At 36.4% G+C, this 15,706-nt stretch overlaps 1 protein-coding gene across 1 annotated transcript; it reads left to right on the forward strand.

Annotated features, from left to right (window-relative positions):
• Window positions 1-2,165: 2,165 nt before the first annotated feature.
• On the forward strand, window positions 2,166-10,344 carry LOC132030063 (ATP-dependent Clp protease proteolytic subunit 4, chloroplastic). Its single transcript, XM_059419532.1, is given in 4 exon segments — window positions 2,166-2,327; window positions 2,330-2,660; window positions 5,269-5,764; window positions 9,993-10,344. Coding segments are annotated over 3 exon segments (906 nt in total). The 5' UTR covers window positions 2,166-2,236; the 3' UTR covers window positions 5,753-5,764; window positions 9,993-10,344.
• Window positions 10,345-15,706: the final 5,362 nt, after the last annotated feature.

Below are 15,706 nucleotides of genomic sequence, written 5' to 3' on the forward strand. Positions count from 1 at the left end.
GATAGAGTGAGGTCATCACCTCCCCAAGCCTTAGCCTGAATCCTTCTCTCAGTAAAAGGGATCTTGGGCTCCACTGGTCATTACCTCATTCTTATGCTCCAGTGACAACCACTAATGCCACTGTGGTTAAGGTTATCTTAGCACTATCTTTTAAATTAAATCCCAACTAAACACCTAGTTGACATTGACATAAGTAAGCAATTCCGATTGACTTAGCCTAGATCTTAATCATAAGGTCGCTTTGAACCCCTCTGGCATGACAAAATAAAAAGGAAAGACCACATAGACATACAACTTAAGATTGATCTTTTTAAGACAATGCAAATCAAGACAGAACCACAACAAGCACATCTATTCTCTGAATACAAAATCATTTCACCCCGGGAGGACCGAAAAAAAAAAATGATGGGATGAATACAAATAAGAGTAGGATTACATGAGCAAAAATTATTAAGATGGAAAACAATAAGGGAAAAACATATGAAAAAGAAGGGAAGATAGTCATGAAAAATAATAAAAAATGAAAAAGGAGATTTTTAAAATGTAAGGTAATGAGAATGTGTGATCATTTTTTTTTTCAAAATTAAATTTGTAAAAGTGTGAAACAAATTTTTAACTTAAAATATTTACTAGAAATACCTAACGAAAAAATTAAGACTGAATGGTGCAGTTTTGCCACACCAGCGGCATATGATTCTTGTGACATACGAGATGGGAGGGTCAAAATTAAGGAGGGTCATTTTGTTTGATATTGAATTTGTCGAGTTGATATTTTCTTATTTGGTATCAACCTTGAAAAGTCTTTTGATTCTTACTATTATCTGTTATTTTTTGTACTTCGATTATCTTATTTATCTGTGGTAGATACTGCCTTCTTTTCGGACTGCTTTATCATGATTTTTTTTCGCTTTTGTTAGTTTCATTTTCATACTTGTCTTTATTTGAACTTTTTTTTTTTTTTCACTTTTGTTAGTTCCATTTTCATACTAGTTTGATCAACTTGTCTTTATGGTATAAACCTTGAAAATATGGTTTTTTTGTATTAGTTGAAGATGTCAAATTGATCGATGATTGATCTTTTCAATTAAAAAAATTTAACAATAGTTGTTTAGCCATATTTTGATTTTCTTTATAATTCACTAGTACATATAATTAAACTAAGAATCATGTCATAAAATTACAGGACCACCCCCACCCACGACACAAAAGTACAAGTTTTTTAAAAGTTACTTTCACTTATTAAATCCAATGACAATTTATTAAACCGCGGGATTTAATGGTAGTAGGTAAAAATGTTGTTGTTGTTAAAAATATCTATCAACCTTGAAAATATGGTTAGAACAAGTTTTATATTTAAAAATTTGAAGAACGAGAGAAAAATGCAAGTCAAATTGATTTCATCTCATGAAATGATTGATTGTTTACAAGAGAAATTAAATTTTTTTTCAAACAATAATTTCCATGTTATAGATATTTATATTAGTTAATTATGAATGTTCATAACTCCTATGGTTATGTGTAGTAATATTCACACCTTCACTACCTCTTTATTGATCTCTCCACCCACATATATCTTCCCCACCTCCTCAAGGGTTAATATCATGTGTATGACTCTCTTTAATCCTACTCAATGTAACCCTATAAATAACATTTCATTCTTTATTTCTATGATAGTTTCTTGGACAATTTGCCCGAATGCCCCTATATTGGGGTGGTCTTTAATTTTTGCCTCTCATATCGTTGGTTTTTAATTTTTGCCCCGTGATACTTTAAGTAACAAAAAAATGATCGAAAATATCCTTGACATTGAAAAAACAAAAAAAGAAACTCTGATATATGACCTAATGTCGCAATGAAACTTTGCCTTGTCGGGCAAAGTTATCTAGAAATTATGCCTTGTCCGGTATACTTCTGTACATATTAAATAATCCGGCATAACTTCATTTCTACAAAACTTATGCCGGACAAAATAAAATTTCTATATGCCACCTGCCAAGCGAATTAGTCATTACACAACTTAAGATCAGCAATTCGGCAAAAAATTAAAGACCAGTCCGTATGAAGGCCAATCTGTGCAAAAAATTGTATTTTCTTTCTTTTTGTTGATTTTTTTTTTTTTTGGGTTGCGAAACCCTTATCCGACCCGAAATAATAAACAGTTCTTTTTCTGCTCACACTCAGTTGAAAAGCAACTTCCCTTTCCTCATCCCCTTACCCCAATTTTCCTTCTCTAGCAATGGACTCCCTCACTCTTTCTACTTCTCTATCTCCTAATTACCCTTCCTTCAATCTCCGCCATACTTCAATTCCCAAACTCTCACCCACTTTTTCCCATACCCATCTCGCAAAACCCCCTTTTCATCTCTCAAATCCTCACTCACTACTTCTCACCAACAACAACAACCCACTTCAAAAACCCTTGAGGATGATGAGAAGTTGTCTTTGTTACTTGCGTCTTCTCCTCAGACCCCCACTACGGCTATGCGGGGTGCTGAAGCTGATGCAATGGGGCTGTTGTTTAGGGAGAGGATAGTATTCTTGGGTAATAATATTGATGATTTTATTGCTGATTCTATTATTAGTCAGTTGTTGTTGCTTGATGCTATGGATTCGAAGAAAGATATTAGGCTCTTTATTAATTGCCCTGGCGGCTCCCTCAGGTATCTTTATAATTATCAGTATTTGCCCCCATTCTCTGTAATTTTTAGTATTGACTATCCTGGGTAGTGTTTCTTTGTTTAAAATCTTTCAATTTTTTTTTTGATTAGATGAACATAGGATTATGATTTTTTTTTTTTTATGTTAGAATTTATATGTGAAATTGAGAAGCTTAGCTTTAGTTGTATTGTGTGACGCCTTTGTCTGAATTATTGGGTACCGGAATGAAATGAGCCCTATGGACTGGAATGTATATGGATGACTCATATAGTTAGTTTGGGATTGAGGTGTAGTGTTGTAGTAGTATTAGTTGTTGTCTGAATAGGCATTCCTTTTGACAGCAGATGTAATTTTGAAAATTCTCATGATCCCGGACGTAATCCTTGACGTGAAGAATAAAATAAAAAAGGTTTTTTCTTGCTTGATTTTCAAATTTTCTTAGGATTTGGTCTATACAGTCGTGTCCCACTGTCCCTTCAGTGGAAGATGTAATGGAAAGGAGGAAAGAGAGAAAAAGAGTGTTTAAACTTCGTGTTGGACATTTAAATTATAAGTGATTGATGAAGATGATGAGCAGCGTGTGAGCATCCTGAAGGTGCAATCTACTTTTTTTTTTTTTTTTTTTTAATATGTCTTAATTGAATATGCTGTTGAAGATTCATCTTATGACAGTAAAATTTATGTACCACTTTATATAATGTCTGATATTATAGAGACCGTATGTATGAAACAGTTCTGTAGCTTGCATGATCATTTCGGAGGAAAGACGATGTGTCTCCATCTTAGAGGTGTTTTTTGATAATATAAAAATGTTACTCTAGAGAACCATGCAGTCGCCTCAATATTTGCTGCCCCCCCCTGAGGTAGAGGTGTTTGCAGCCATTATAATATTAAAATATTAAATTCAGTTTGGATACAGGTTTACAAAATTGAACATGTATGTCGTATTTGTTTTCCATCTTCAAGTATATGAATATCACAATGTGATCAGAAAGAAAGAAATAATCCCAAACTTGAACTACAACAACAATTATTATGTCTCAGTATCAAACTAGTTGAGGTTGAATATATGAATCCTCTATATCCATTTCGCTTTATTTTAGGAACATTTCATTTTATTACAATAAAATTAGGGATTATCTAAAATCAGATGTTCTCCGAGTCTCACAGTTATCCTACACTTACAAATCTCTAACCTAACTAAAAATAAACCTAGCAAAATCCGACGTAATGTAAGTGTATTAACACGACTAAGCCTTAATTAAATACTTGGTATTATTTTTGAAAAAACAAAATATTATTTGCTGATTTAGCTGACTAGATATCATGAATTATAGTTGACGAGATACTAGAGTTCATTGAAAGTGCACCAATGTTGTTCTAGAGAGTAGAGAGCCTACACTTGATAAAAATGTTATTCTAGAGAATCATGCAGTAGCCTCAATATTTGCTGCCTCCCCTTATATCTTTACCTTATTAAAGGAGATCCCTGTTGGCTTGCTTTTGCTTTCTTAAAGTCATCAAAAAAATCTTTTCCTCTATGTTATTGACTTCTAATAGTTTTTTTAAATGGCAAGCATTACTATCGACTTCTAATAGTTCTTAATTTCCCAAAATGGTTCTTAACTTTAGACAAAATGGTTCAACTACCCAACCTAAGGCAGAAACAACAATTAATTATTCAGACATATGGGAAATTAAGAACAACTGTTATGAATGTAGGTGCATGTAAGGAACTTATTGGGGGTTGGATGGGGTAATTTCATAGGCCTCTCTCTCAAGTTTTGGTTCGTAACACTAACCTCCCTTTTGGCTTATAAAAAAACACTAATCTCCCTTGTGTTTACGATACTACTTTTGATGAAGTGTGTTTACGATACCTCCCTTGTTTTGATTCTTTAAAACAGTTCTTTTAACCTACTTATCATTGATGTAAAAAATTTACGCTTTTCTAATTAACTACCACGAGGTACTTGCTACCTCCACCATAATAGGTACCAGGTAACTCTGTCCACTATGGCTTGGACAGATGGGAAGAAATCACCTCGTGTTTTTTTGTCTCTTCTAGGAGTTGAACCTGAAACCTCATGCCCACTTCATTGACCACTAGGCTGCACTTGTCTTCTTTTTACTTTAATTTTGTCAAAAACTGATGATCTAGTGCCTCATTTTTTGTTCCTTTTGCACTTATCTTTAAATATTGAGTGTAATAGCCTCTATATCATGTTTCTATGCTCTCCCAGTCCCCCCATATCATGTTAAATTTCTTTGTCCTCTCTTGGATTTGATCTGTTCATTTGAGTTAATAACTGCGAATTGAACTTTATTTGTAATTGCATAGAATTGGTTTCCACTCACTGTATATTGTAAAGATTTCAGAGTCAGGCCCAACTTTTTGATACATCCGTGCTGAAGGCTGAGTGAACATGCGAGGCCCATGCATCAAAATTTAGTTTTTCAATTTGAAAACTTCAGTTCTGTCAGCATTCACATGTTTATCTTATCTTGTCTCCATGCATTCATGTCATTTTGTTAATAAAAAATGTGGAATCTTCTGTAGCAATACTTTTACCTTTTCTCTCTTCTGATGTACTTCTTTCTGTTTACCAGCGCAACAATGGCTATCTTTGACGTTGTGCAGTTGGTGAGGGCCGATGTATCCACAGTTGCACTTGGCATTTCAGCTTCCACCGCTTCAATAATCCTTGGTGGTGGTACCAAAGGAAAGCGCTATGCAATGCCTAATACTCGAATTATGATACATCAACCACTTGGAGGTGCAAGCGGTCAGGCAATCGATGTGGAAATTCAAGCCCGAGAAATAATGCATAACAAGGACAATGTTACCAAAATTATTTCCAATTGCACTGGACGATCACATGAACAAGTTATGAAAGATATTGATAGAGATCGTTACATGTCCCCTATTGAAGCTGTCGAATATGGGCTAATTGACGGTGTTATTGATAGAGATAGCATCATTCCACTTATGCCCGTTCCTGAAAGGGTTAAATCTACATTGAATTATCAAGAAATGATCCAGGATCCTAAGAAATTTTTGAACCCAGAAATCCCTGATGATGAAATATATTAGCTGGTGCAACAGGTACCTTCTTTGTTTTCTGTCTATGTTCCATGACATTGCTAGCTTATGAGTGGATTAAAAAAATATGGGCAACTAGCTACCTTGCAATCAACTCCAGAGAGCAGAGTGTCTTTATGTTTGAGTCAGGTTACATTAAAGAAATGATTGGATTGAGTATGGTTCTTGTTAGGAGTCTTAATGTTTTTTTCCTTTAATGATAAAGGAGTATTTATGTTTATGTATACAGGTAACTAGCTTTAATAATTTGCTTTATGAACGTCTGTTCTTGCAGTAAAATGCACTAAAGATAGAGTGAATTTTAGGCATTTTCTGTTGACGTGTAGCAGATTGGTTAAGGTTGCTCACTTGCTCATTCTTATAATAGGAAGTTTATTTATGAATGCTAAAATTAGTAATATGGGTCTAAGACGAGCTTAAATGGAATTGTATGGTCAGTGAGGGTTCATATATCCAACCCCAACGTGCTTGGAATTGAGGCGTAGTAGTATTAATGTTAGAATTAACAAATAAAACGCAAATAAAAAAATAGAGGAGCCAACACTACAAACTCTATGCAGTGATCTACTCTACTATATTGTATTTTTTCATCCTTTTTAATGAAATAAAATTACTTTATCAAAGAGAAAAAGAAATATTTTAGAAAAGAAAACATTTTACAATCGCCAAAATTAGGTAATTTTTCAAAAAAAGGGTAATTCTTGCATCACCATTTACCAAGTATAGATTTGAACTAGATGGTAAATAAATATTATTGTGTAAAGTTGCTGTTCTTCGGTTGACTCAGGGAAGTCGGATTAAATTTCGAAGGAAAGAAAGAGGGACATTAAACTCTAGGTGGAACTCGTTTGGAGAACCTACTTTTAGTATATGTAGCTAGGCTGATCTTTTACTTGTTCCTTTTCAATCTAAAATGACTAAGGAATACCAAAGATCTATGCCTTTTACAAGATATTCAGTTACATGTGGAAAAATTGCAAAATGCACCAAAGGGTGTAGCCTAGTGGTCAATGAAGTGGGTTGAGAACCATGAGGTCTCAAGTTCAATTCCCAGCATAAGGTCTCAAGTTCAATTCCCAGCAGAGACAAAACACTAGGTGATTTCTTCCCATCTGTTCTGGCCTTGTTAGACAGAGTTATCTGGTACCTGTTGCGGGTGGGAGGTGACAGGTATCCTGTGGAATTAGTCGAGGTGCCCGAGAGCTGGCCCGGACACCACGGTTGTAAAAAATAAAATAAAATAAAAAAAGTGGAAAAATTGCAAAATATGGTTCAAGTTTATCAGCTAGGGGCTGAGTTGAATTTTAACTCTGATGGTATGTGTTACAACTTACATGTCTATTAGATGAACATCTAATGGATATCTGTAGTTGTTCAAAAAAGTTCTACAGAAGTGTAGATGTTTCCATGCCTCTGTAATTCTGGAGATATTTTTTATTGAATCTGATGCTGCAGGTAGAAGTTAATCTTGGACTCTTGCAAGGATCAAGAAGATGTTGTTTACAGTATGCCTTGAACTTTTATTTCATAAGCAGTTGTGTCTGTGAGAATGGGTCCCCATGGAAGACCAAAAATAGAGAAAGCCAGAAAGGAAATGAGAAAGTCAAAAAAGGAGAGAACAATACAACAAACAACAACAACATGCCCAGTATAATGTGGGGTCTGGGGAGGGTAGAGTGTACGCAGACCTTACCCCCACCTTGAAAGGTAGGGAGGCTGTTTCCCAAGACTCGGTTCGAAGAGAGAAAACAAGACAAAAAGTCGGATAGGGACAAGCATATCAAAAACAATATGAAAACGAGGAATAACAAAAGCGAGAAAGTCATGATAGAACAGTCTGGAAAGAAAGGAGCATTAGCTACCATAGGTATATACGATAATCGAAGTACAAGGCCCAACAAATATAAGCAGAAATCAAATGGCAATAAACAAATGAGCAAAACTACAACTACTAGGATGAAAGGATAAGCAACCTAGCCTTCTATCCTAATCCGAGTCCTCCACAACCTCCTATCTAAGGTCATGTCCTCGGTAAGCTGAAACTGCGCCATGTCCTGTCTAATCACCTCTCCCCAATACTTCTTCGGCCTCCCTCTACCTCTCCTGAAACCGCCCAAAGCCAACCTCTCACACTTTCGCACTGGAGCATCTGTGTCTCTCCTCTTCACATGCCCAAACCATCTCAGCCTCGCTTCCCGCATCTCGTTCTCCACCGATGCCACTCCTACCTTATCCCGGATATCTTCATTCTTAATTCTATGCCTCCTAGTGTGCCCACACATCCATCGCAGCATTCGCATTTCCGCGACTTTCATCTTCTGAACGTGAGAGTTCTTGACGGGCCAACACTCCGCCCCGTACAATAAAAAGTCGGTCTAACCACCACTTTGTAGAACTTGCCTTTAAGTTTTGGTGGCACTTTCTTGTCACACAAAGACTCGGAGCGAGCCTCCATTTCATCCACCCTGCACCAATACGATGTGAAACATCATCGTCGATATCCCCATTTTCCTGTATAATAGACCCAAGATACTTGAAACTTCCAAAAAAAAAAAAAAAAAAGAGGAGAGAACAATAAAAAAGAAAAAAGAAAAAAAGGATTGATGTTAGTCAAGTAAGGAGGTTTTCTCTAAATTCTTACACATCTCTTGAAATCCGTGCACATATAGAGCACAATGGAAACAAAAGATATATATCGGCGATACAAATTAGACAGAAATATGTTTGTCATGTTAGTACATGTACGCGAGATCATATGTAGGAGTGGCAAACAGGCGAGTCGGATCGGATATGGGCGGGTTGAACATGAATGAAACAAAAATGGATAAAATGTTTGACCCGCCAATTTTTAACACAGATAAACAATGAGTTAACCGACGGATAATATGATTATCCATATTATCCATTATTTCTGGAACAGTGAGGTGAACACAAGCTAAAAAGTTAAAAGAAGCTTAGACTCCCAAAAAGCAAGAAACTCATCAAAAATAACAAGTAGACAAGACAAATGGGTATTGATAATATGGATATCCATAGTATCGACTAATCCACATGGATATCCACTTTTTAGTGGATAATATGGATAATATTCATTTTGATCCATTTTTAAATGGTCAGTAATCCGACCCATATTTAATGGGTAATGAGTTGGATTGGATGGTTACTTTTTCTTTTTAACCATTTTGACAGCCCTGGTCATATGCTTGGAGTGTTTTTTGCGCTATTGGAAACTTTTATGCTAGAAGGAAATATAGAGAACTTCCAGTAATTTGTGTTTTATTCTTTTTATTTGTATTTACTTCGAAAACTTTTCTTTTGAGCCAATGGTTTATCCGAAACAACTTCTCTACCCCACAAAGGTAGGGTTAAGATCTGCATACATTCTATCCTTTCCAGAATCCACTTGTGGAATTACAATGGGTATGCTGTTTTTGTTGTTTTTTATATGTATAATATTAGCCTGAGCTGAATTTAAATGAAGGAACAAGGTCAGGAAGAACCCATATAGCCGGCCCCAGAGTTGAAGCGTTGTTCTTCTTCTGCTTGCTCAATCCCTTTAACAACTGACCTCTGCATGCTCAGTCCCTGAGTCCCATCTCTGATCATGATTAAGCATACATGATGTTTTCTCTTTTGATCAACGGAACTAAAAAAAATCTTTTCCGCCGCAGTTAAAGCGAATTGAAATACTATAACTTCTAATATCAGCAACACTCCATTATTGAGGCCCCAGTCTCATTAACATTGTTAGCCATTTGACTGACCTATAGTATTGTTGGATACGGTTGAGATCGATCATTTAATCCACAAAATCTTTTTGGGTTAAACTTCGTTTTAAATGGGTTTACGTGATTGGATCTCTATAGGATGGGATGTTGGACTTACTTAGAAAGAATGACGGGATTTGGGAAGTGAAGGGGCTACTTTGTGGATAGGATCAATTGTGGAACTGGAGTTGCACCTTATATTGCTGCGGACATAATTAGTTCCACAGTTTTTACCAATCAAAACAAAAATTGTTTGTGTCATATGTATCTGTGATCAAAATGATACTTGACTTCATCTGATTATTTAAGGATTGATAACAAAAAGTTCCATTTTGTGAATTGGCAATCTGCTTCTTTGTTGAAATGAGTTTCCTGAGTTATTACTTCCCGATACAAATGTGATTTATGATTTGCTTAATTACTGCAGACTGCCTCCGTTTTAGCTGATGCATGTCTTTTATCAGGTACAGTAGCACTTGGCTTAGAAATAGTGCATACCTGAACGTGCAGCATTATCCTCATTATCTTGGGCATTGTTTGTTGTAGAATTTTCTAGGAGTTACAGCGCAGAATCATTTGAGGAAACTCTGGATTTGCAGCTATAACTGGAATGAATTGTACTGAATTTGATATTAAAGCCATCGTTGGCATTTTTATACACTTTACTTTCTACTTAGTAACTAGTTTTTTTTCATAGGTTTCTATCTTTCCTATTCTCCTTTTTTTGTTATTTTTATTGAGAGCGGATGGTGGTGGACTGGTGGTGGAGGGTTTAATACTATTGTCACAGCATTTAATGTATTTCTCATTTTCTCATCTCTGTGCCCATCATGCTGCAATTTCTTTTATGAAAATGTTAGCTGTTTGATTCTGGCAGAAGATCTTGAGACAAATTGTTATCTTCTTCCTTCTCCTGCACTAGGATGAGAGTGCAAAGAGTAATGTCTAGACTTGAATTTTCATTCAACAGTTTTCGAATTGTCGCTAAGGGTGTGTTTGGTATATGGAGGAAAAATAATTTCTAATTTTTTCATGTTTGGTTGGTCAAAAATTTTGGATAACATTTTCTTAGAAAAAGAAGTTCCATAAAAATAAGGAAAAAGACTTTCCCATTGGAAGAAAGGAAAACAAGGACATCGTCACAGTGGTTGTCTTCTACCTACCCTTTCCCATTGGAAGAAAGGAAAACAAGGACATCGTCACAGTGGTTGTCTTCTACCTACCCTTAAAACACATCCTATCCTCGCCCAGGCCCCCATAGCTCCCACCCCCGTATTTTCATTTCTCACTTGGCAAGTATACAATGAAAAAAAATGATGCCATGTCATTTTTTGGCGCCAAATTTTAACATATTTGTGTTTTTTGGACAATTAACATATAGTTTAGCGACTTTATTGTTACAAAAACTAGTTTCATTACTTTTGTGTTACAAATAGCTAGTGACTACAGTGTTGCACGAAATAATATTGTGTCTTTAGTGTTACAACGAGTAAGTTTAGTGTTTATTGGTGAAATTAATCCTATGGAATTTAGAGTAGCTTAAATGGGGTGACATGAATAGTGAAAATTGATATAGCCGGCCAACATGATGGAGTTTAGGCGTAGTAGTAGTTGTAAGGTGTACTGAAACTGCTAAATTTCAATGGATCTGATCACCAGGCATGCATACATATTCCCCACCACTCACCAATCATTTTCTAGTATCAACCATACATTTCATAGATTCTTAAACATCTAAACAACTTCTCTACCTCAAATACGGTAGGGTTAACCATGTATCCCCCAAACCCCACTAGTGACTACACCCCATGTTGTTAACCTTACATTTTATAGATTCTTGCTTAAAATATGACTTTGTTTTCATCTGTCCAGAAGTTGTCATTGAAGTGTAAAGATAACTCATGGGGAGAAGCTACTCAGTCAACACGCTTCCTGTGTTGGGTCAAATGATACTTTGTGAAAAGGTTCCATGAATTTTATTGTTAGAAAAAAATGGGACAAAGTGTGGATGAATTAATATCTACATTGTCAAACGATGCTTTCTGTTTCCTAGTCATTTTGGGGTTTTCTGTTCAACTAAGAGCAGTTATGCCCGACTCAGAGAGAACTAGTAAGTACACAAAAACAGGACAATCTTTTAGTTAGACTCAACACTAAAGCTAATGCTTTTCTCTTTTTTCCTTTCTCCGTTAAATTGTTCAATATCATATATGTAATAGTATAAATATTGTAAATATTCTCTTCGTATTGTAATCGTTAATTTAGGCTAGTATCATTCTAATTAGGGATACCTACTTTGTATATAATAACTTTGATACATCAATACAAGCTAAATTTCAACATGGTATCGACTAGGTTTCCTTCCCAAACCCTAGCCGTCCACCTCTCTTTCTCTTTCAACCCTAACCCTAGGCTTTCCATGCATTTAACCGTCACGAATGTGAAATCCTTAATCCCAATCACTAGACATGGAAATCAATAACCCTATTGTGTCCTAGCCCGCGTTCACTCCGTACTCGAGCACATCATACCACCCACCGACACCGAACACCGCGTACGCAACAAAGGGCGCTAACCTTCCGTTTAAACGCTGTGGTCCTTCATGGATATACGCCACCGTGATATTCTTACCTTGGCGAATGTTGCCGAGAAGGCTAATGAGTTGCTCAACTTTTCCAAGATAACAAACACTACGGCGCGTACCTTGAAACCGAATTCACCACCACAAAAATGGCCGACTTCGGCTCGAGCAATTCTCTCAAATAACGCCGGTCCGATCAACGTTTTTGTCATATATTCCAACCCCGCGGCTCTTTGATAATTTCCTCTCCAAACCCCAAAATAATCGTGGCTATAACACTTTGTTTTCACCGGACAGAAGTTGTCATTGTTACACTCCGACCAAGCTCAACCGGATGACACCGTGCTACGGACACGGGCGATACATTTTATAGTATCTCACGTCTTATTTTAATTTGAAATAGTGTTGGAATCATTGTTGGTAATGGTAGCACTATTCCAATTCGAGGCTATGGTCATACATCCCTTCCCCCACCTAATGCTCAATTACGTCTCCGAAATGTTTAAGCATGCTCCAAAACTCATCAAAAACCTTGTTTCCGTACGTAAATTCACTCTAATAATGTTTCGCCGAGTTTGATCCTCGGGTTTTCGAGAGCCGCCTAACGAGATGTGAGAGCACCGGGGAATTGTATCCTCTCAATGCCAACTTTGCTCCACTCCACCATCCACCTTCCTTGCCGCATCACCCAGCTTGTGGCATTCCCCGCCCGCCATCCGGAAAAGCTATCCTTAGTTCTCTTCGTAGTAATGCCTTAATTGAATGTAATAGGGCCCGTACTTCTTTTCGCACCTCTTGTCCTTTGGGGAAACATGTTAAATTGCCATTTTCTCGATTCGTTGTCGTTTACTACTATGCCGTTTGACATTATTCATAGCGATTTATGGACATCTCCTCGTTTTAAGTTCTAATGGGCACCGCTATTATGTTTTCTTTCTTGATGATTATAGTAATTTTCTTTGGACTTTTCCTATCTCTAACAAGTCCCAAGTGTATTCTATCTTTCTATCTTTTAAGGCATTAATACGGACTCAATTCGAAAGAGACATTAAAAACATTCAATGTGACGGGCGGAATTCGCAAACGGGCAATTTCAATCTTTTGCGCCTCCAATGGTATAAATTTTCTTTTCTTGCTCATACATCCCCTCAAAATGGCAAACGAACGAAAAATTAAATCCATTAACAACATGTGTTTCTCGTCCACTCCTCCGTCCCCCCACTTTTTGGCATCATGCTCTCCAAACGGCCACCTACCTCCTCAATATACTTCCCACTAAAGTCCTTAGGCATAAATCACCAACCCAAGTTCTCTATCAACGAACCCCCTCCTATTCTCATTCCGGGTTTGGGTGTCTATGCTATCCACTTTTCCCATCTACGACTATTCATAAGTTACAAGCAAGCATCCACCCCGTGTGTTTTTTGGGTCATGATATAAGTGTTATGATTTGTCCACCAACAAAATCATCATCTCACTAGATGAAACTCAATTTCCTTCTCCAAATTGTCCCTCCCCAACGTCCTATGAATTCTTGGACCATGGCATTTCCCCATATACCTTGCATTTTCTATCTCCATGAATTTTATTGTTAAAACAATGGGACAAAGTGTGGCGGTCATCGCCACGGCCCCCCATGGTTACTACAGAAGGCCAACGCGGGATTTTCAAACCCAAACAACCTTTCAACTTAAATACTTGCCTAATGCTCTAAATGATCACAATTTGGTTGACTATAATGCGATTGGTTCCACGTCCCCCTCGATGTGAATCTTATTCGTTCGTCATAAAAAGAATCATTTTCAACAGTCAGGAATATCGAGACCTATGGCTTGGCCCATTCATGGTTTCTTAGCGTTTGTTCAACTAAGGACCCGCGCATCCCCATCATGTTCCGTTCTTGAAGAAATCGTTGTCGGCCAAGCAGCAGTTCCATGGTTTTTCTCTCTCTTTATTTATTGTCGAGTCGAGAGAGAACTAGTTTACACAAAAACAGGGTGCAATCTTTTACATTAGACTCAACACTAAAGCTAAAGACTTTCTCCTCCATTTTACCGACGCAGACCTCCGACACTCGCCGCTTCTCCGTTAAATTATTCAATATCCAACGCACTAAACATATTTAGAAACATTCGTATCCTTCACGTCCGTCAACTAAAGGTTTGCGTGCATTGCGTAACAACCTCCCGCTTTCACTGTGATAGACAGTAAAGAGATTGTAAATATTCTTCTATTGTAATCGGTCTTCAATTAGGGAGCACACTTGTATAATAACTTTGATACATCAATACAAGCGCACCTGATTTTCCTCACAATCAAACCTATTGGCTCAACTAATTTGGCATTGCGCCACTAACGGCTAACTCAACATTGTGTCAGGTATTGCCGCTATCGGCTCGACTAATTCCACATTCAAACATGTATGCCAACTAGGATAAAACGAATCTTAATGAAAGGTTTTTCATTCCAGGCCTTGAATTCAAGACACTAATTTAAAGAGAGAGAATTTCAATCACCCGAGCACAACTTTAGATGGTAAAACTTAAGAGGTCCACATAGTTTTACACGATACGTAAAATTCTTTTTAAGAAGCAAATAGTGAAAGAGATGTCACTGTTGAAAGAGTCACAACTCCCACCACCCCAACTGAAAATAGCTTGCCGGCCTTCCAAAAGATACTCCACAGGGAACACTAAACAATTCTTTTTTGCCGGTTGATCGATCTTCAAATGTATATTCAATTAACTTTTGACTCAAAATATTAGGACTGATGATAGAAGCATTTTTTTCCAGTTTTTTCTTCTCCATAGAAAATTAAAGAACTATAATCTATTAAAGCACTACGCAAGTGATTCGGCATATTCTTCTTGTTGTGGGAATATTTGAAGCGCTTTTTATGATGACGTTGTATAACGTTATATAGTCAATAAAAAAAATGGAGTCTTACATAATGATTTTGAAATCCAACTACTTATTATTTTAACAACAGATCAAAAGTGCACTCTTGGAGTTTTCCTCCAACAATTAATCAGAGGAAATTTCACGGACTAAATTTTATTCCTCCAAAAGCCATACATATGACGTCCAGTCAAACATCTTTTATTTATTTCTTCTTTCTTAAAGGACAAATTGCTTGTCAAGGGTTTTATATCTCTATTGTCGATATTATAATGAGTTAATGATAAATATTTTTTTGGAGTATGTCTTAATCATGAGTTAAGTAAAAGAATAATTTAGGTATACTAATAAACAGTTATTGTAGTTCTCATTATGAATTGCTGATGAGAATTGTCAAGTGGCACAACATTTATGTTTCTTCTCATTTATTTATTCTATTATTTCATTTCAACGGACATTTCATCAAATTTAATAAATACTCCTCAGAAGTTGGATTAGGTGAATAATTTTTTCAATTCAATCAGCGGCATAATACAATTTTATTATCAACTTTACTTTTTCAATAAGGAGTGCTAGAAGATAAAAAGTAAATTTTGGTCGAACATCGACCACGAAAGTAAGAATGTGAATTTACTTATTTCTTGTTTTGGATATTATCGATTTTGATGAAATAGATGCTCATAATTATTTTACTGATCG

This window comes from Lycium ferocissimum, chromosome 9 (assembly GCF_029784015.1).
Source record: "Lycium ferocissimum isolate CSIRO_LF1 chromosome 9, AGI_CSIRO_Lferr_CH_V1, whole genome shotgun sequence".
NCBI classification, from domain to species: domain Eukaryota; kingdom Viridiplantae; phylum Streptophyta; class Magnoliopsida; order Solanales; family Solanaceae; genus Lycium; species Lycium ferocissimum.